The sequence below is a fragment of the Mesoplodon mirus genome (assembly GCF_964341445.2).
Source record: "Mesoplodon mirus genome assembly, chromosome: 4".
NCBI lineage: Eukaryota > Metazoa > Chordata > Mammalia > Artiodactyla > Ziphiidae > Mesoplodon > Mesoplodon mirus.
The window spans coordinates 152,575,800-152,597,845 of NC_138979.1; the positions used below are offsets into that span (position 1 = coordinate 152,575,800).

Here is a 22,046-nt window from a genome sequence, read left to right on the forward strand (position 1 = left end):
ATTGAGAAGCTAGATGTTGCAAATCTTTTTAAAGCTAGATGTTGCAAATCTTTTTAAACAAGCAAATTAAAAACTGTTTAGTCTTATGATTAGAGCAGACAAAGAGCAGAATAAACTTTAACTTACCTGGCTCATTCCTTGAGTGACCTTTCTTTATCGGAAATAGGAGCTATCTGTGGTTTAACTCCTCCCTATAGAAGGAATGCTATTAGGAGCTGGAAGGATCCCCAGGGTTCTGATTCTTAATCCTTAAATGTAAGACCTAAAACTACTAGAAGAAAACAAAGGGGGAAAGCTCCGTGACATTTGATTTTGTTAGATATGACACCAAAAGCACAAGCAACAACAGCAACAATAAAAACTCAACACGTGGAACTAGATCAAACTGAAAAGCTTCCGTACAGCAAACGAAACAACAAAATTGAAAGGCGATCTGTGGAATGGGAGGAAATATTTGTAAACTAGATATCTGGTAAGGGGTTAACATCCAAAATATGTAAGGAATTCAACTCAATAGCAAAAAACCAAATAACCTGATCATATTATGGGCTGAAAACCTAAACTGACATTTCTCAAAAGACATATGGAGGGTCAACATCCATATGCTCAACATCACTAATCATTAGGGAAATGCAAATCAAAACTACAAAGAGACATATCACCTTATAATTGTTAGAAGGGCTATTATCAAAAAAGGCAAAAGATAATAAGTGTTGTGGAGGATGTGGACAGAGGGAAACCTTTGTCCCCATTCCTGTTGGTGGAAATGTAAATTGGTATGGCAATTATGGAAAACAATATAGAGGTTCCTCAAAAAACTAAAAATAGAACTACCATATGATTCCAGCAATCCCACTTTTGAGTATGTTATCTGAAGGAAATGAAATCGGTATCTCAAAGAGATATCTGCACCCGCATGTTCATTGCAGCATTATTCAGAATAGCCAAGATATGGAAACAACTTATGGTTCTATCAGTGGATGAATGGATAAAGAAAATGTGTGTGTGTGTGTGTGTGTGTGTGTATACAAACAGCAATGGAATGTTATTCAGCCATAACAAAAGAGAAAATTCTGCTATTTACAACAACATGGATGAGCCTGGAGGACATTATGGTAAATGAAATAAGACGCAAAAAAGACAAATACTGCATGATCTCACTTACATGTGCAGTCTAAAAAATTCATAAAAGCAGAGAGTAGAACAGTAGTTATCAGGGTCAGGAAGGTGGGGGAAAGGGGGAGATGTTGATCAAATGGTACGAAGGTTCAGTTATGTGGGTTGAATAAGTTCTAGAGAACTAATGTGCAGCATGGTGACTGTAGTTATTAATACTGTATTGTATACTTGAAATTTGCTGAGAGTTGATCTTAACTGTTCTCCCCACCAAAAAATAAATCGTAACTGTGTGAGGTGATAGATATGTTAATTAGCTCGATGGTGGTGATCATTTCAGTGTTTACATATTTTTAAACATCATGCTGTACACCTTAAATATAATCAATTTTTATTTGTCAAGTACACATCCATAAATCTGGGGAAACAATGACCAGGTAAGTGCTCTGAGCCTGTGTTTCTTGCTGCATCTTGTATTGAAGACATCATGGGGCGGGGGGACAGTATAAGAGCACTGGGCGATGGATTAAGAGACCTGAATTCTAAATTTTGGCTTGCCACCAATTAGTGTATTTTTGTGACAGTGGATTTGACATCACCTTTGTCTCTGTACATGCAGTTCTTCTGAACTAATTGTTATTGAGCATTTTTTCTTTGCAAGAGATGCCTGGAGATAGTATACCAATTTATATTGACTAAATGCTTTCTGTTTGTTGTTGATTTAGGCTTTTTCTGCAGTGTTTTGGTCTGTAGTAACTGGGCAGATAAGTGAGGGACATTACATTGCGGCTGGAAAATTTTCCTCTGAAGAGGCTTTAATTTGTATGGAAAATCTAAATAGTCCTGGCAAAAGGCTTTATCTGTGATTTAATTTAAAAGCCATGGAATCAGTACTATATTTTGTAATATTATATCATTAATTCACAATTACTACTAATTTACTAAGTGAAGGAAGTAGAAACCTCTAAATCCTAGCAGTGCCTAAGTAATATAATAATGCTTGTGGTTTACTAGTTGATTCCAAATTATTCTTTTTTAGCAAAGTAGAAATTAAACTGGCTTCCTTATTTGAAATATGTCCAAGAGCGACTATTTTCATATTTGTAACCAAAGTAAAATAGATATTTTAGCATTTTGATGGTGCCTTTAGTGGATTAGTAATCATTTAGGTTTAAGAGTTGCTGCTTGTGGGCTTCCCTGGTGGTGCAGTGGTTGGGAGTCCGCCTGCCGATGCAGGGGACGCGGGTTCGTGCCCCGGTCCGCACATGCCGCGGAGCGGCTGGGCCCGTGAGCCATGGCCGCTGAGCCTCTGCGTCCAGAGCCTGTGCTCCGCAACGGGAGAGGCCGCAGCAGTGAGAGGCCCGCGTACCGCAAAAAAAAAAAAAAAAAAAGAGTTGCTGCTTCCTTGAATATACTGTGTTAGTTAGAGGAATATTGATTTAAATATACTTCCCAATGTTGACTTATAGGACAGTGAGAGCAAATGTGGTTTTCAGTTCTGTTGAGACAGGGTTGTTCTTGGAAACTAACAGCATCATAAGAAATGCCTCAGATAGTGTTAAAATTTTTTAAAAGAGCTGAACAAAAGGAAACTGAATACAGAAGAACCCCATTTTATCTTCAGTCCTTGTTTCTTACATGTCCTATGGTGACAGCTTTGCTGCAGAATTATAACTGTAAAAATGTTACATAACATTGTTAGCTTACAAGGGCCCATGATTGGGCCACCCTGTAGCACTAAATGAAAGAAAGTAGTTCATTTATCCAGTGTGAAGTAATGTCTCTTGAGATTATGAGGATAAATGAGAAGTATGTTTGAATTAGTTTTGAGCATATAGCATGTATTTTAGCCTCATAGTGTCTCTGAGATGGAAGGATGGGTGAGCAGGAAGAGGTTATGGAGGGAGGTAATTTTTATCTCAATTTTAAATTACCAAATTGAAGCAAGATCACACAACTGAATTCATAACAGAGCTTGAATTAGAAAAAAAAATTGTATCTTAAACCTCTGCAGTTCTTCAACTAGAACACGTTGTCTTAAGTAATTTTGACAAATTTGCCTCCTATTCTAAAGCTTAAATAACATCATCATCGAAAGAAGCAAGAATGCATGTGCCTATTGATGAGTCTGACTTTAAGAAGGCCCTGTATACAAAAATTCTATGTTATAAATATAATATGTAGAGTTTATAAAGTAATTTTACCTTGCCCTTCACAATTATTCTTTGCAATATAGGCCTCCACTGAATAATGGAAAAAGTACATTTACTTAGCATTTCATAAACACAATAAATTATATCTTAAAGATTTATTTTAAATGCAGTTTTATTCATAGCCCTTTCCAGTTCAGCTGAAAGTGACTTTTTTTTCCTCTTCCATTCCTTAATTCTTTGTTTACCATGGTCTTAAAACATTTCAATTGTCTATTGTAGTTATTTATGTATATAATTTCTTATTCTATTGGATTGTCATCTCCCAAGTTTCCTTGTATAAGTTAAGTGCTTAATAAATATTTATTAAGTGAACAAACGTTCACCTATACTTGATCAGTGGGTGATACTCAAGGCAGAAGGACGGAGAAGTAGGATGCTCTCCCAGGGGACTTACGGGGTAGCATTTTCAATCTGTATTTCCCCATCTCCCACTCACGAATAAGAAGTGCTTCCTAGTGAGCCTACATCTGCTTGGAGTGTATCATATTTCAAGTGTGTGTGTGTGTCTGAGAGAGAGAGAGAGCGAGAGATGAGTGGAGGGAGTACCATAAGACGGGAGGGAGGGGAAAGAGATAAAGCATTATAACATAGAACAAAACTATCTGCCTGCATTTTGGCGTTACAGGTAGAGAAATATACAAGAGAGTGATTAGACACACAAAAAGCAAATGAAAAACAGATTTTATCATCAGAAATAGCTACCCTGTTAAAGTGATAACATGATTAAAGTAAAGCTTCTTTTAGTAATGAAGCCCTTCTCTATATTATTGCTTCTGGATGAGACAAACCTTCAAGCTTTTTGCAGACATCAACAGAAAAGTATAAAACCAGGATCAGTGGTAATTAACAAGGTCTATTTGGTAAGAAATTTGGAGATTATATATATGCATGTATGTATGTATAACAATGGCTCTGTTTCCCTTTTATAGACTCCCATAAATCTCTTACTTGTTGCTACTTCATAACAGTGGTGGATAACAAAAACTTAGCTCAGATAAGGGGTTTTCTGTAAGGTTCCCTTCCATCGGAGTAAATCCCTATCCATCTGAGTTGTTGCTTTGTTTACCTTTTATACATCTGCTTGTTTTTTCTAGATCTTTGTTCTGATGAGCCTAATCTTGTGTTAGAAACACATATACTTTTTCTGTTTCTTGCTCTCTCCTATTTCTGAATCTTTTATGAGCAAGATCCTTTGAATTTTGCAGACTTTTAAATATTATTTCAGTAAGAAATCGGGCTGTGGCGCTGAGCTTTTTCAGTGTTTTGTTTAACTGTTATCATTCCAAACAGCCATTCATTTTCTCTTATCACTTCCTGCCTTAGACTCTTCCATTGGTTACCTTGTATATGTAGACCTTTCTCATTCCAGAACCATACATAATAGATTTTTTTCCCTTTCTCTGTGTTATCAATACATAAGAGAAAGATTTAATATATTCTCTCTTCAGCTTACTTTGAGACACATTAAGACTCTTTAATTACGCTTCATTTCATAAATTACCCTCTTCTTTCTCTTAGGCCTCAGTTCTTGTGCTAGAAACACTGGGTTCTAATTAAACTCTTAAGAAACACAGTAGATGTATTTTTTTTTCATGCAGATGTGTCTTCCTTGAAGTAGAAAATCTACAGTTTGAAAACTAAAGTTCATCTGTTTCAATTATTATGTTCCTTTACTCTTTTTTCCTTTAAAAAATGTGAAGACTAATATAAGATATAATAATATGGGAAGCTGGTTGTGAGGTATATGGGATCTCTGTACTAACTCTGCAATAATTCTGTACATCTAAAAGCAGTTGTAAAAGGAAATGTTTATTGAAAAATATATGAAGGACATTTTCATTCATATGAATTTTAGAGATATTCAAAGTGCTGTATTTCTTACATTTCCTGAAAAATCTGACAAATGTCAATATTCTTTGCTCTCTTAACTATTGAATTAATAATAAAGCTTTGAATATTCTTTATTCCCAGATCCTTGTATAATATTAGAAGAAAGTAAATGATAAATTGGTCTTCCAACATCACACCCCCTCTGTTCTTCTTAACTCTTTTGCGGCTGTAGCACCTGGAGTGGGGATCTTTATTGCCTTAGGAGTCTGCCATGAGTTCAAAGTCTCAAGTGAAGAGAATTCAGCAACTTTAATACTTGATTGAGGAAACAGTATTGACCACGTCTTGCTGATTTTTTTTTTTTTTTTTTTTTTTTTTTTTTTTTTTTTTTGTGGTACGCAGGCTTCTCACTGTCGTGGTCTGTCCCGTTGCGGAGCACAGGCTCCGGACGCGCAGGCTCAGCGGCCATGGCTCACGGGCCTAGCCGCTCTGCGGCATGCGGGATCTTCCTGGACCAGGGCACGAACCTGTGTCCCCTGCATCGGCAGGCAGACTCTTAACCACTGTGCCACCAGGGAAGCCCTGTCTTGCTGAATTTTATCTGGGATCTCTTGGGTTCATAAGGGCTCTAACTCTTCAGAAGGCTCTTGATGGTGTAGGTTCTGCTTTGATCTGAAAGGACCAGCCTGCAGTGGCACACCTGAGTATGAAAGATACTTCTGAAAGTAATGGTGTGTGGCATATTCCTTTTTCAGCGTTTCTTTCAGAATCATTTTATAGCCTTACCATCCTAGCTTTTGTTTCTAGGGCTCTACTTTACAGAGCAGATGATATCCCTAGAAAATAGTTGTAGATTTGTAGTTTGGCAACTGCTTTATTAAAGACTCATATAAATTAAGAACTGATTACCTTTCTTCTTGCTATGTGGAAGAAAAGATTCTGTTCCTGAAGGTACCCATCCTTGCTCTTCCCTTGCAGAGAGAACAGCTTGAAAAATTTCTCAGGCTAAGGAGTCCTTGTCAAAACAAATTTTTATTTGAAGAACTAAGATGCCTAGGGATATTTAGCAACAGCCCATACAAATTACAGTGGAATTGAAACTTTAGAATGGGAAAAAAGAATTTTTCATGTTTGCTTAACCCCATTGCACCCACTGTTAGATAATATTAAATGTTTTAACTACTTGCTATTCATCTTACAGCAAAACATGTAAATAGAAAAATGGATCTCCTGATTAAAAACTGGCATAGCACATTCTCAATGCATCTAATATAAAACATGCTCTAGGGCCTCCCTGGTGGCGCAGTGGTTGAGAGTCCGCCTGCCGATGCAGGGGATACGGGTTCGTGCCCCGGTCTGGGAGGATCCCATATGCCGCGGAGCGGCTGGGCCCGTGAGCCATGGCCGCTGAGCCTGTGCGTCCGGAGCCTGTGCTCCGCAACGGGAGAGGCCACAACAGTGAGAGGCCCGCGTACAGCAAAAAAAAAAAAAAAAAAAAAAAAAACATGCTCTACATTTTATTTTTAAAATTACTGGTATCATCAACATTGGTTTTGTGAAAAAGTCCCATGACTGATATTTTTTAATTGTTGAACTCAGATATCCTTTTACTCAGTGGCTTTACTTCCATAATGAAAAAGTACATTTTGTTGGTGACATCTCGAATTCTGGAATAGTTGGAATTATTAGTTAAATTATAGTTTTTCTTTTAAGATGATTTGTTTCATCAGTGAAGGTAATAATCTCAGAATGCTAACTGCACCTGGAATAAGCGAACTAGTTTGCTTCTTTCATAAAGATTTCAGTGTGTGCAACTTTGAGTTCAGAGAAGATCACACTTGCATGTTCTGAGTGATAGAGAAGTGAAAGAATATTTTTTAAAACATAACTGCTTAGGGCCTCCCTGGTGGCGCAGTGGTTGAGAGTCCGCCTGCCGATGCAGGGGATACGGGTTCGTGCCCCGGTCTGGGAGGATCCCACATGCCGCGGAGCGGCTGGGCCCGTGAGCCATGGCCGCTGAGCCTGCGCGTCCGGAGCCTGTGCTCCGCAACGGGAGAGGCCACAACAGTGAGAGGCCCGCATACCGCAAAAAAGAAAAAAAAACATAACTGCTTAATTTCATGTTCGTTTAGTGATGTTTCCAAAGTAACTGGTCTTTTTAACTGCCATCTCCGTAAGTATGCACATAAAATTTTCAGTGGATTCTTTGAAATATAATTTAAAGCTGAATTCCTTGCTTAATTAATAAGATATACTGGATTAGTCCTGGCTTATTATATGATTTTTGACATTTGTCACCTATAAAGAGAAGTTAACCTCTCAGTACAGCTAATCTTCACCTTTGTTTCTCTTCCTTACTGACAGAATCCCAAGGACTGCAGCAAAGCCAAGAAACTAGTATGTAATATCAACAAAGGCTGTGGCTATGGCTGTCAGCTCCATCATGTGGTCTACTGCTTCATGATTGCATATGGCACCCAGCGAACACTCATCTTGGAATCTCACAATTGGCGCTATGCTACTGGAGGATGGGAAACTGTGTTTAGGCCTGTAAGTGAGACCTGCACAGACAGATCTGGCATCTCCACTGGACACTGGTCAGGTAAGAAGCCTGTGTAGTTTGTCATCTCTCTGTGTTGAACCACTGCATAACCAAGTTATCAGATTTCTACGTACAACCTTATGGCTCATAGTCGTCTTTTTCTCTGCATCTGTGAATGCTATACATTATCCAGATAAAATCTGGAATAATAATTTTTATTCACAAAATGTTTCATGATCAATTTCTTCCTTTTTTTTTTATCGCTGTGCCACACAGCATGTGGGGATTTTAGTTCCCCGACCAGGGATCAAACCCATGCCCCCTGCAGTGAAAGTACAGAGTCCTAACCACTGGACCACCAGGGAATTCCCTCATGATAATTTCATTTCTGATGTTCATTTTTATCCGGATCTAGCAAAATCACTAAGTTTTTTCAAGGAACATAATTTACTCCTTTAATGATTATGATGATGATATACCTCCACTTTTTTGGGTGCTTTCACATTATTGTACTCATTTGATCCTCCAAATTATCCTTTAAGGTAGACTGGTAATTCTCAAACTTCAGCATGTGTGAGAATCACCTTGAATCAGAAAATACTATTTTCTGATTCAATAGGCCTGGGGTAGGGCCTGATACTTGCATTTCTGACGAAGTTTCCAGGTCCAGGGACCACACTATGAGAACTACTTAGGCAGACAGTGCAGGTACCTTTATCTCCATTTTACAGTTGAGGACAATGAAGCCTAATTTGTTTATGTGATTTTAATTTTATTCAGGAAACATTTAATGAGGAATAATGTGATTAAGGTACCATGCTAGGCCTGAGAAGAGATACAAAGATTAGCAAGAAATTTCACTTCTTTCCAAGGACTTGGTGAAACAGGGAATAGAGTATAGATAGAGTTTCTTACTGCTAGTCTCTTGTTCTTTCTACAAGGACAATCTTCAAACAAGGTCCCAAGTTGGGCTACCTTTGTTAAAATCTTTGCTGTACCATTTTTTAATCTTGGGCAAGTTACTTAACCTAGACCTTCATTTCCTCATCAGTAAAATGAAAAGTAATAATTTACTTACCTCTTTGAGTTGTTGGTAGGATTAAATGAACTAATATGTATAGTGTGCTTCGCACAGTACCTGATATATGAGCTCTAGTAATTGTTAGCTATCTTTAATAGCCCTTATTCATTGAGTGCCGACAGTGTGGCAGATACTGAACTAAGTGACCAGGTGAAATGCTAAGTAAGTCAGTACACTATCTCTGCACTCACATCTTGTGAGAAGCCCAGTATTTTCCAAAATGCTGAGGCATTTCAGTTAATGTAATTTCTCACGGAGCTGAACACCTTTTTTCACAAGTTAAAACCCTAGATGTGCAATAGAGAGCTATGTCATTGGCAAAGTAAGTAACTTTAGTTCCTTTGTTTCTTTTTGCCTTCTTTGGAAAATACAGGTAATACTTGACTTCACAGAAGTGTCAAGAAAGTCAGTTGGGTAATTTCTATAAAATGCTTTAAGTTGCTCTATAAAATGTGCTATATGGATTTAAAGTATTATCTTGTGATGTGAGTTTTGTTTTCCGTAGGATTATTTAGGAACCTTATTCGGTATATCAACATATTTTTTTCTTTGTAGCTCACTTCAAATTTTAAAGTGAACCTATTCATCTAGAACCTACCTGAGTTTTAGTTTTGAGGTTACCTCTTCCATTGACTGGTCTGTAGTTTATAGCTGGTACAGATTAGGTGTCAAGGTTAGGAAGATACAGGAAAAGCAACTCTGTCAGTCTCACTATAGCTAACTTTTTCATTTTGTGGACTTAGTTCAGTTTCAAGTTTCTTTGATTGTGGAAGCCTATAGCTGGCGTAGGACAAAGTTCTTATGTTTTACTGTTTCTAGGGAGAGTCAGCTTTCTGAGTAGCAGTCAGTTAATAAAAAAGTAAAAGGTTAGTCTCACTAGACTTGTCAAATTCAGTGTGTAGGTTGTCCGTGCCTATATGTTACAACTAGTTACTTGGTTTGTTTGATTGTAAGCCTTCCTCATACATATTGTAGTCTGTAGTGGCAACTACAGAACATGAAGATTAACAATGGCTTGAATTTGAAACATTCAGAATTTCTTGACATTACAATTAAACAGGTTCTAGAAATTATCCTTCCTTTATTTATGTGGAATCTTGAGGCCTGGTAGATACTAAGTGGCTTTTCCAGGATCACACAGCTTACAAATGACAGAATTCTGGTTAGTACATTCACTCTACCTACATCCAGTCTAAGTCCTTCCTAGCAAGCACATGTCAAGCACCTTACTTAGCAGAATAATGATTAGAAACTGTCCTGAATGTTTGGGAACTAAATAAGATGATGAATTTAATATCTCTGTCCTCTTTCCTCCCCCTATTCTGTAACTTTTTCCAAATCTTTCATATAATTTTAGGTACCGAAGAGTTACCAATGGAATATTTTCTTCTTAGTCATTTGCCGTCCCTGATCAAAGAAATCATTTTATCATGGTAGCATAGAATTATAATTTTAATTAAATAGATACTTCCTTTATAACTGCAGGTATTATATAAAATCATATATTTTTCTCCATGCTAATGAATTAAACTGTGCCTATTGGACACCTTTAATTAATTAAACTAGCAGTTATTTTCAATATTCTTGCAGAACTCATTATAACTACAATAATTTAGATGCTAATCTTATATCTAAAAGAAGGAAGAAGTTTATGTTTGAACTTAGAATACTTTAATTTTTATGAGAAGTATGGTTGCCATCCACTTCTGTATCTGTTTATATATATTATCTCTATATGTACCTTTTGGAGAAACTAACCTATTTCTAGACTCAGAGGAATCAGAATGAAATTTAATAACATTAATCCTTCAGTTAGCCATAAATCAACTAAATCTGTTATTGTTCTGACTTGTACAAAGAACCTTGGGATATTTCCCTTGGCACCACTGCCATGAGATTATTATTGTTCATACACACTTGACATGATGTGCTTGCAGGTGGAATTTAGTGATTTCTGTTCAAATCTGTCACCACTACAGGAATTAGTATGCACATTTGATCATTTGAATAGCCAAATCATGCCTTGGTGTAAGTTGAGTTCCTTTTTTCTCCTTCATTTTTTTATATTCGTGTATGAAACCGTATCCTTTGTAGTATAATTTGGTTTAGTGAAGCAAAATATTAAAAATTATGCTTCCAGTTAATAATAACATTTCCCTGTCACCTATAGATGTCCTGTCTGTTCTAAAGTTGTTGATAAAATGGTCAAATATTCTTCTGTATCGCAAAATGTTTCCTAAACCTGAACTAACTACATGTTCATAGACCCGATTCTTCTGACTAGATTCCTTATGATAATTCAGAATGGGAATATTGGTATTTAATAGTTTGAAGTATCTTTCAACAAAAATTGATTTGTTTTTAAAAGTATTTTGACTGTTTTAGGCTATATATGGTGACCAGCTTCCAAGATGCTTTTCTAGTTGCTAGAAATACTCTTGAATAAATGATTTAGCAATAGGGAACCTCAGCTATTTAAATTCAGTTCTCCACTATTTTTTCCATTCTAAAAATTGCACATTTATTCAGATTATCAGTTAAACCATTTGGGTGTTTTGCATTTCCTTCTCTTATATTTGATTGTCATAAATTGAACTGAATTACTTAATTTGATAAATCTAATTGAAAAGCTTTCTTTTAAATGAAAATAATGACTAATAAGAAACTGTTTGTAAATATGATAAAATTTAATGCCCTAGAGGTGTCTGATTTAAGTGCATGTTTAAGTAGATTGCCACTTGCTGTATTTAATTACCTAAATTGGATGGTTACCTTCTCTCCATACCTCATTTGAAAAAAATATTTTGGTCAAAGAGTTTTAGTTGGCATCCTTACATGGAGGCAACCTTAAACTAGAAGTAATTTAATAAAAGCACTTGCTATGTGCTAGGCACCATGCTGGACTACATGCTGTCAGGGGCAGCCGAAGGGGAAAGGTAGACAACTTGAATGAACAATTAAAATTTATTGTGATATGGGTAAGTCCATAGTACTCTAAAGCACATATCTAACATGTATTTGGGATTCTTCTGGAGGAAGTGATTTTTAAGCTAAGACCCAAAGTATGAGTAGGAGTCAGCCAGGTAGAGATATGATAGAAGAATTTTCTGTCATTGGGCACAACATGTGAAAAGAGGCAAGAGAACATCAAGTCATTGGGGGAACTAGAAATAGTTCATTGTAAAGTTTGAATACTGAGAGACTTATGTTTCATTTTGAAAACAAGTGTTACTTATAGGGTTTCCGTTTGGATAGTTGTATGATTGTGTTCCTCCCTAAAACCCAGGTTTTAATTCAGGTGTCAGAGCTCTTTGTTTTGTTTTTGCTTCAGAGATTGGGCAAAGTTAGAAGCCAGATTGCTTTCAGCTGGCTCTTGGTGTCATCTAGGAGCCATTTAACTCTTTAATTAAAAATTTCATTTTTAATATTTTTTAGCGTTCACTCAGTAAAGTTTTGAAAGCTGACAAATACCACAAACTTGTATACTCCAGAAAAAAACATTATATTTTTATTAACTGCCTAAAGCACTTCTGTAATGCTGTTTTTCCTGCATTTTTTAAAAATTTGGATAATCTCGTATGATAACAATTTTGCATTACCATTTTTTATAGAGAGAATAGGAAGGTAATTTAGTCTTCTACCTTGGTTGAGCAATTTTTTTCCAATTTTATTGAGATATAATTGACATATAAACATTGTATTAGTTTAAGGTATACAACATAATGATTTGGTATGTATATACTGCAAAAAGATTACTGTCATAAGTTTAGTTAACATACATCACCTCACATGGTTACAAACTTTTTTTCTTGTAATGAGAACTTTTAAGATTTACTCTCTTAGTCACCTTCAACTATACAATACAGTATCGTTAACTATAGTCACCATACTGTATATTACATCCTCAGAGCTTATATGTCCTTTTACTGGAAGCCTGTACCTTTTGACCACCGTCACCCTTTTCCCCCCTGCCTTCCCCACCCCCACCCCACCTCTTTTCACCTTTGGCAACCACCAATCTGTTCTCTGTTCCTATGAGTTTCCTTTTTTAGATTCCACATACAAGGGAGACCATACAGTGCATGTGTTTCTCTGACTGACTTACTTCACTTAGTGTAATATCCTCAAGGCCTAGACATGTGGTCGCAAATGGCAGGATTTCTTTCTTTCTCATGGCTGAATAATATTGCATTGTGTGTGTATATATACATATATGTATATATATAATATTTTCTTTATCCTTTCATCCATCAGTGGGTGCTTGAGTTGTTTCCATGTCTGGGTTATTGTAAATATGCTGCAGTGAACATGGGGGTGCAGATATCTCTTCGAGATAGTGATTTCATTTCCTTTGGGTATATTACTCAGAGATGGGATTGCTGGATCATATGTTAGTTCTGTCGTTTAAGCAAATATATCACTAAGGTCAAAAGGAAAATCTTTAACAAGTTGAACACAAATTAAATTATACTTTAACTTTTTCCTGTGAAACTAGTATTTGTAACATTTAAAAAACTACTCAGATGTCTATTGGAGTCATCTAAATAATCTAACAAGCTTGTATCCTTAATAATGGCTTATCTCAGATGGACTGATTGATAAACTAATAATATGGTTGATAATCTATAGACATACCTATTAGGATAGGCTATTGTCACACTTCTATGTAGTATTTTTTACAGTAATAGTATTTTCAGCCTTTGGTGATTGATTAGTAGAAACATGAAATAAGTGCATATAATATTTTAGATTTCTTGTGCTGCAAAAATATCTTTATTTCTCTGTTTAGGTAATATGAGGAAGAGGAAAGGTTACTGGTCTCTGAGTTTACCCATGTCTGATCTTAGTTCTGTTGTTTTTAGCTTTCTGAACTTCAGCAGTTAGTTATAGCTTCTGAACCTCAGTTCCATTCTAAGAAAGCTCATGATACTCAGTACCTATCTCCCTATCCACTTTTATAGGGCTATAATCACAAGGGGAAATGATTAAGAGCTATAAAAGGTATTAAGATGATTTTCACATACAGTTTATTTTCACTATGTTTGGTCCCCAAATTTTAAAACAAAACATAATAATAGAATACATTATTAGATTATAATCTGCAACAATAGAAAAGTTATCCTTTTTTTCTAAGAGGAAAACTAGGCCTTTATAAGAGCGTCATAGACAGTTTTCCCTTTTAAAATTATAAAGTTACATGGAAATATTGAAAGAGATCCAGAGAGGAGAAATAACTTCTGAGCATAACCTCTAAGCACTAAAATATCTCTGTGCTTAATAAACCTACCATTTAATCATAGTAAAATTAAATAACCTCTGAGAATAACCTCTAAGTGCTAAAATATCTCTGTGCTTAATAAACCCACCGTTTAATCATAGTAAAATTCTGGACCAGTCAGAGAGTCTCTCTGCAGCTACCTTAATATTTTTTTCTATACCAACACACCTGAGATAGAAGGTATACTCCCACCTATAACAGTAGCTCACTATAGTTAGTGATTTTAAAACTGGCTGTGTTTGCGGGGAAGGGGTGGTGGTTCAGGGAGAAGACTTGAAGACTGCATTGGTACTGTGCGTAGATGAAAAGCTCGCTATCCCTGCTTCAAGATTCTAATAGGTCTCTCTGCCCTACATCCTACTCTTTTGAGAATTACTGACCTAAACACGTATCATTGCAGGTACGTAAAGACTTTTATTTCAGCCTATATAAGACTGGTTTTGCTGTTCATGGTCCATAAAAGAAAGGAAGATTTTTGTTTCAGGAATGTAAAATACCAGTTAGAATATATGTGTATCTCAGAAGAACTCAAACTATCTTTAACTATGATATCTCCTTTATCTTCAGCTTCCCACTTCAGGAGAGAGAAAGATATCTATGGTATCTCAGTTATAGTTACACAGTATGGGAATAGGGAGCTGAAGCTTCATCCACACAACAGTTTTGCCCGGAGTACCCACACATCTTAAACACAACCATAGATGTTTATTTCCGTATTTATCCTACAGATGCTTTTCCTATCGAGTTATGAGTAAACCTGGGAAAAGTGAGTCAGAGGTTTGCAAACTGCCAGGATAAACATGGTACATTCTTCTGGACTATCAGTTTTATTTGCTGATATGTAAGCTAAATCATTTTCAGATAATAAAACAAACAGGATATATAATGGTGTAAAATGAAAATTTTGATGAAACATCAGACTTCAGCCCATAGGTTTAGTGCAGCCTTCACATCCTCAGTAGTGTAAGTTTACCCTCCTCTGCTGTTGGGAGCATTTTGGAGGAAAACTTTAAGAAGTACTATTCTATGTTCAAATTTTTAGCTATTTATTTCATCTTGAAGGAGACTCCAGATGGTAGCAGGACCTAGGTCTTCTGGGTTATTTACACAATGTCAAACACTTGACCAGAGCACAATAAATGTAATAAAAGAAAGAAATAAAACCCACCTCTCCTGCATCCTGGTCCAAATCTGAAACTATTACCCTGCAAGCTGTGTGAGGCACTTTTACTAAATTGTAGATTTTGTTTTTTTAAGAAAATAGTCTATCAATAAGAATGAACTTTTTTAAAGCAATATATCCTGCTCTTTTTAGACAAAGATCTGGCAGAATGAGTTCAGAGATTAAAAGAGATATGATTTAGGAAGTAGCAATACGTAATTAGCATCAAAGTCATTGTGGAGTGAAAATAGTTCCATTGGAAAAGTTTTTGAAAAATCCTCTTAAGTCTATTTAGAACCTATCCAAGGTTACTAGAAATAGAATCCAGGTGCTCTGGATTTCCTGTGGGAATGTCTGGGCCACATGACCTTGATACCTGTCTCAGAAATTATCAGTGTTTTTGTAAGTACTGATACACCTTTTATGTTATGTGTTCTTAAAGATTTGCTGTAAATTGAATTATTATAAATTAAGTCATGTTTTAAACATTCTAGTGGAACTCTGTAGAGCAGCGGTCCCCAACCTGTTTGGCACCAGGGACCAGTTTCGTAGAAGACAGTTTTTCCACGGACTGGATGGCGGGGGGGGTGGTTTCAAGGTGATTCAAGTGCATTACATTTATTGTGCACTTTATTTCTATTATTATTACATTGTGATATATAATGAAATAATTATACAACTCACCATAATGCAGAATCAGTGGGAACCCTGAGCTTGTTCTCACTTGCCACTCACTGATAGGGTTTTGAGACGAGTCTACAAGCAGTTGATTTATTATGGTCTCTGTGCAGTCAAACCTCTCTGCTAATGATAATCTGTATTTGCAGCTGCTCCCCAGTGCTTGCATCATCACCTCAGCTCCACATCAGATCATCAGGCCTTAGATTCTCATAAGGAGCGCACAACCTAGATCCCTCGCATGTGCAATTCACAGTAGGGTTCGTGCTCCTATGAGAATCTAGTGCTGCCACTGATCTGACAGGAGGCAGAGCTCAGGTGGTAATGCGAGTGATGGGGAGCGGCTGTAAATACAGATGAAGCTTCGCTTCTTCATCCACTGCTCACCTCCTGCTGTGTAGCCCGGGTCCCAACACGTCCCAGACTGTATCAGTCTGGGGACCCCTGATGTAAAGAATTCAAAAAAAAAGAGTACAAATGAACTTATTTACAAAACAGAAGTAGAGTCACGGACGTAGAAAACAAACTTATAGTTACCTAGGGATGACAAGGGGGGAGGAATAAATTGGAAAATTGGGACTGACATATACACACTACTATATTTGAAATAGATAACTAATAAGAACCTGCTGTATAGCACAGCAAACTCTACTCAATACTCTGTAATGGCCTGTATGGGAAAAGAATCTAAAAAAAAAGAGTGGATATATGTATATGTATAACTGATTCACTTTGCTGTACACCTGAAACTAACACAACATTGTAAATCAACTATACTCCAATAAAAAAAATTTTTTAAGTAAAATGGGAATAATAATTGTACTTCCTTCATAGACTTACTGGGAGTATTAAATGAGATAAATGCATGTCAGACACATAGAAGAGTACCTGGCATAAATTGAGTACTCAATAAATGTCGGTTAATATTATTGACATTATTAAAACTTCTGTATAGATTGTCATTATGCAAACTGTATAACATTTGACGGTATTTTATAATGTGCAAATCCCTCTTACCTATGATCTCAATTTCACTGCATCTATTTAATAAAAATAGAGGTAAGAATAAAAAAAGAATTCCAAAGGAAATCCTTTCATAAAGTAAAGAATCCTTTATTCTAATATGAGCTAGTAGTCTCCTGGTTCATTGATCTCTCTCCACCCCCCCACCCCACCCCCTCTCTCTCCCTCCCTCCCTCTCTCATATTCTCTTCAAAATGCAGTCATTTGGTTGCATTTTGATAAGAGTCTTACTTGTTTATAATCTGTAGATCACATTCAAGTTTAGAATGATTCTATAATTAAGATAATTGTTGAAATGCCAAAGAAAGTTAAGAATGCCTCCTAGCCCTTTTGGTTGGTTTTATATGCCAGAGCTCTGGGTATGATATAAATCTAGAATGTCCTTATCTCTCTTCCTCAGGTTTATATAAATTATAGGCTAATTCTATGAAATGGGAAGTAATAATAAGCCATGGTCTTTGGTGGAATTATACATATGTGGATCACCCACATAAGCAGGGAAGTGCACTAGTCATCATGTAAAAATTTGAGTGTTTCTAGATGCTTTGGGGGATAGAAAGATAAATAAGACCCAGTCCCTGCCCTTCAGGAACTTACACTGAGTGTATTAAGACACACTGATCTATAATTGTAACAAAGATAGGATATGTTAAGTGTCATAAGAGAGGTATAGAATTTTGTGGGTCATCAGAAGATAGAGAAACTTTCTGGCTGAAGGTATTAAAGGCATCATTGGGAGCATAAGCTGGGCCTTTAAAGAATGAGGAAAGGCATAGTCCAGAAGGACAGATCAATGTCATTGACATGAAATCAGAAGGTATTAGTTATGTGACTTTAACTAGTATCCCACAACCTTTCATAATACCTGTTCTATGTACCTCAAAGTGATACTGTATTTGACAGTGCTTTATATGTTCTAAATCACCATATATAATTTCAACCACTGTAAATTTGTGAATAGTTTTTTTTTTAATTTGTTTGGTCTTTTTCATGAACTTATTAATTTGAGATAAAATTAATTTATGGTGAAATAAACAGATCTTAAATGTATAATTCAATGAGTTTTGATAATGTAACCAATACCCTTGTCTGTTCAGGTCCTTTCTAATTTTTAAAATTGGGTTATTTGACTTTTTATTTTTAATTTATAGGAGGGGTGTATGTGTGTATCCTAGGTACAGATTCTTTATCAGAAACATGATTTACAAATATTTTCTCTCAGTCTGTGGCTTGCCTTTTCATTTTCTTAATAGTATCTTTTTAAGATCAAAATTTTTAACTTTATTAAAGTCCAGTTAATTGCTTTTCTTCTATAACTATAAAAGTTAGTGCTTTTTGTGTCCTAAGAAATCTTTGCCTATCCTAAGGTTGCAAAGATACTGTTTTATGTTTTCTTCCAGAAGTCTTATACTTTTAGCTTTTATATTTATGTCTATGATCCCTCTCATATTAATTTTTGTGTGTAGTGTGAGGTAAGGGTTGAGGTTTATTGTTTTCTATATGTTTATCCAGTTGTTCCAGACTTAGATGTTGAAAAACTGGCCTTTCACTATCAAATTGTCTTGGTGCCTTTGTCAAAAATCGATTGGATCTATTTCTGTTCTCTCCTGTTCTACTGCTCTTTTTATGTCTGTCCTTACACCTCAAGTTTTTATCTTCCATCAAATATTTTGACATGTTAATTGGAAAGCTGGACCTATGCTTAGAAGTGGTGTTACTAGGTCATAGTGAAGTATATTTATCTTTAAGTTGTCTTCATATGCTTAACCCCTCTATGGGAAAATTAGTTCAATAGTCTCCTAACTATCCCCTCTGCTTTCAGAATTTATCCCCTTTTAATCCATTCTCCACACTGCCAGAAGAATGATATCTCCAAAATCAAATACGACTTTGTTTCTCAAAAACTTCCATGGCTGCTCAGTGTCTAGAGAGACACATATTAACTCCTTACTTAGAATACAAGAAATAAGCCCCTTTTGCTACTCCCCATGTCTCAGAACGTGCCCAGGATTCCTGATCTCACCAGTTCAACTACAGATTTATTCCTTGAAAATTCTGTGCACTTTTATTTATGTACTGGGAACATATTTCTTCTTTCTAGAATGTCTTTCCTCCATTTCACCCCATGAATTCCTGTTTATCTTTTAGTATCACTTCCTTTGTGATATTTCTCTCCAGTTAACCTCATGTTCTCACTTATGACTATACTATATTTAAATAGTTTGTTTACATGTCTCTTTAACTATATTTATAGTGACTTTTTTGAGATTCTTGTCTGATTTATTTTGTCTCCTTTTTGCCTAAGAGTACTGGCCAATAACTGTTACTCAGTTAGTGTGAAATCTTGGTTTTTTTGTTTTGTTTTTAATTAAATTGCCTCTAAGCAAAATGATCCTTGAAAAATTTTACTCTCCATTTCCAAATCTATCAACTAAAGGAAATATAGCCTAATCTATGTGATTCACAGATTTCTGATGCAGTGCACATGAGATCGTAGGCATGGAAATGTTTGAAAAATGTTTCAAAAATATGATGGCCTTATTGTTATACTGAAAAATGCTATGTTGAAAAATAGCTAAGTTTAAAAGTACTTTATGGACTAAAGCATTTTCCTATACAAAATCTCAGCTATATGTGTGTATGTCTGTGTCTTTGGATATCTTTGATTCAGTAAACATTTATTGAATACTTTCCCAGCTCAGGTATTATTAAAGTAATATTATGTACAGCAATAGCTAACATTTAGTGAACCTTACCATGTAACAGTGCTTAAGAACTTTGTATATGTTATCTTATTTAATATTCACAATAAACCTATATGGTAGGTGCTATCATTATTCACATTTTATATAGGTCAATAATTTGCCATAGGTAATAAGAAATCCCCAGTCTGACTTCAGAACCTGATCTTTAAACATTAATGCTCAGAATCAGCAAGCCATAGCCCTCAAAGCCTGGTTTTATAAGGCTGGCTACATTTTTAAAGGGTTGTTTTTAGAAAAAGAAGAATATGTGACATTTGATGTATGTGGACTACAAAGGGTAAAATATTTACTATCTGGCCCTTTACAGGACAAGTTTGCCAATCTCAGTGTAGATGGTTAAGACAGAGTTCCTGTTCTCAAGAAGCTCCCAGTCTAAATAGCAGATTAACACAAACATTAAAAAAAAAAAAAATCTGTTTCATAAGGCAACATGTGGTTAGTGATGTTATAAACATATAAACAAGAGACCAAAGATATAAACTCTCCCAAGGTTGGGAGATACAGTCATTCCAGCCAAAAGAATGAAAAGAAATGGCATTTGAACTGGTCTTGGAAAAGTTGTAAAATGACCAGTAATCTTAGATATAGAATTCTGCACACTTGGAGTGCTTGATGAATGGTGATAAAAAATGATTATGTGCCTGTTACATCTTACTTAGAGTAGTGCCAAAGTATCAGAACTCCCAGGCATTGTTTTTCCTTCTGCCCCTGATTTGCTGAGTTATGTGGAAGAGAGCATTAAACCATCTGCTTCTCGGTCATCCTTTAGTAGAATGTGACTGAAAAATCAGTCTGATAGCTAATTATGTTGCATTTCTCAAGGGACTCCAAAACAAACCTGATAGAAGGTGCTTAGGTGCAGGTATTTTTTCAGCTGTAATGTATTTCTTTAAAATAACAATATATTTCAGCTGAAAATATTAGTGCTTTAGTTAAATAAACCTTGCATTTTGCATTCATTCTTAACTGTCATTGAATAGGTAAAACTGAAAATCAATGTTTACATTCAGAGTAATTGCAATTTTTGGGATAGGTTTTGTAGTTATAGGAATTCAACACATAATTTTATAACACATTAGCAATGATTTGTGAAAAACAATTAATAAATGTAACCATGCTTTTGAAGAACATCGGCAAAAGTAGTCAAGTTAATATAGAATTGCTTGTTAGGAATGTTTTAATTAAATTGAGGATATGACATAGGATTGGCATTGTTATTATTACTCAACCCTTTGTTGTAAATAGTGGCAGGGATGTAAACAATGAATGTCACCCTGAAAGATTTCGTACTTTCTAAGTTAAGCACGCAGGAAAGTATTAAACTACATCAGGAGATGCATTTTCTGCTAACATAGTTTAGAATATGACGGTTAAATTATTAATCAAATGGTTGGATATGGAGGGATTTTTCTCAAAGAGAGAAAAGGATAAATTACTCCGTGTCAGTTGAACAATATTCCAAACACCAAAAATAAAGGCAGGGGAGGCATAAAGATTCCCTAATTTTGTAGTTTGTGCAGACTGGCATCCATTGTATGAATAATAAATGTTATGTCTATATTTGTGACATTAAAAAAAAATCTGATAATAGCTTTAAGCTACTTCTTTTTCTGAATCATTAATATTAATATGTTAGTACTGAAGTAATTAATGTATATATGGACAAATCACTGTTCCCTGGTCTGCTGTGGATCATTTAAATTAAATGTTTCTCATTTGATTAAATGAAATCTCTTCTTTGAACATTTTTCTTAGCCTGAAAAGACATATACATTAGTGATAAATAGCAATTGTGGTTTCTATCTTTTATGTTGATATAGATATTTTGTTTGGAATTGATTTTATGTGAAAATGTGTGTTCAGTGGCATTTTCAGTTTAACAAAAAGACTAATGCATATTTTATGATAACAACTGTAATATGCCCTTAACTATTTATTTAAACGTATTTCTCTCTATTTTAGTAGTGGAATTACCTATGTAATTGAGTAAAATCAGGAGTGGCCACAGATGCATAAGAAAACACTTCTGTAAATTTGTTCATTTGCCATACCATTTCTTATAGACTGCCTTGCAGTTCTCTCTCATTGAAATGAATTACATGTGTCTTTAGAGTGTGCTGAGCAGATTAAAAGAAAAGGGGAAAAAAGAATCATTTAGAGAAAGTTTGAATGAAGTGTTTGCATTGTGGCTAAAAAATAGTCTGAACCCTCTATCTAGCCATGCCATTCTTTAAAATAACAGGGAAATAAATGGTTCCACAAGCTATATTTTGACAAACTTATCTGTTGTCAAGGGCAAACTAGCATTTTAAACCTATCACTTTTTTAGTGTAAAACATAATATGCTGTTATTCAGCT

At 35.4% G+C, this 22,046-nt stretch overlaps 1 protein-coding gene across 2 annotated transcripts in view; it reads left to right on the plus strand.

The window, feature by feature from the left end:
- The window catches only part of FUT8 (fucosyltransferase 8), a 335,016-nt gene that overhangs the window by 268,793 nt on the left and 44,177 nt on the right, over positions 1-22,046 (plus strand). For both annotated transcript variants that reach the window (XM_082620187.1, XM_082620188.1), the window contains one exon: positions 7,524-7,761. In XM_082620187.1, coding sequence (XP_082476313.1) covers positions 7,524-7,761 — 238 coding nt within the window. The remainder of the gene's footprint in view (positions 1-7,523; positions 7,762-22,046) is intronic.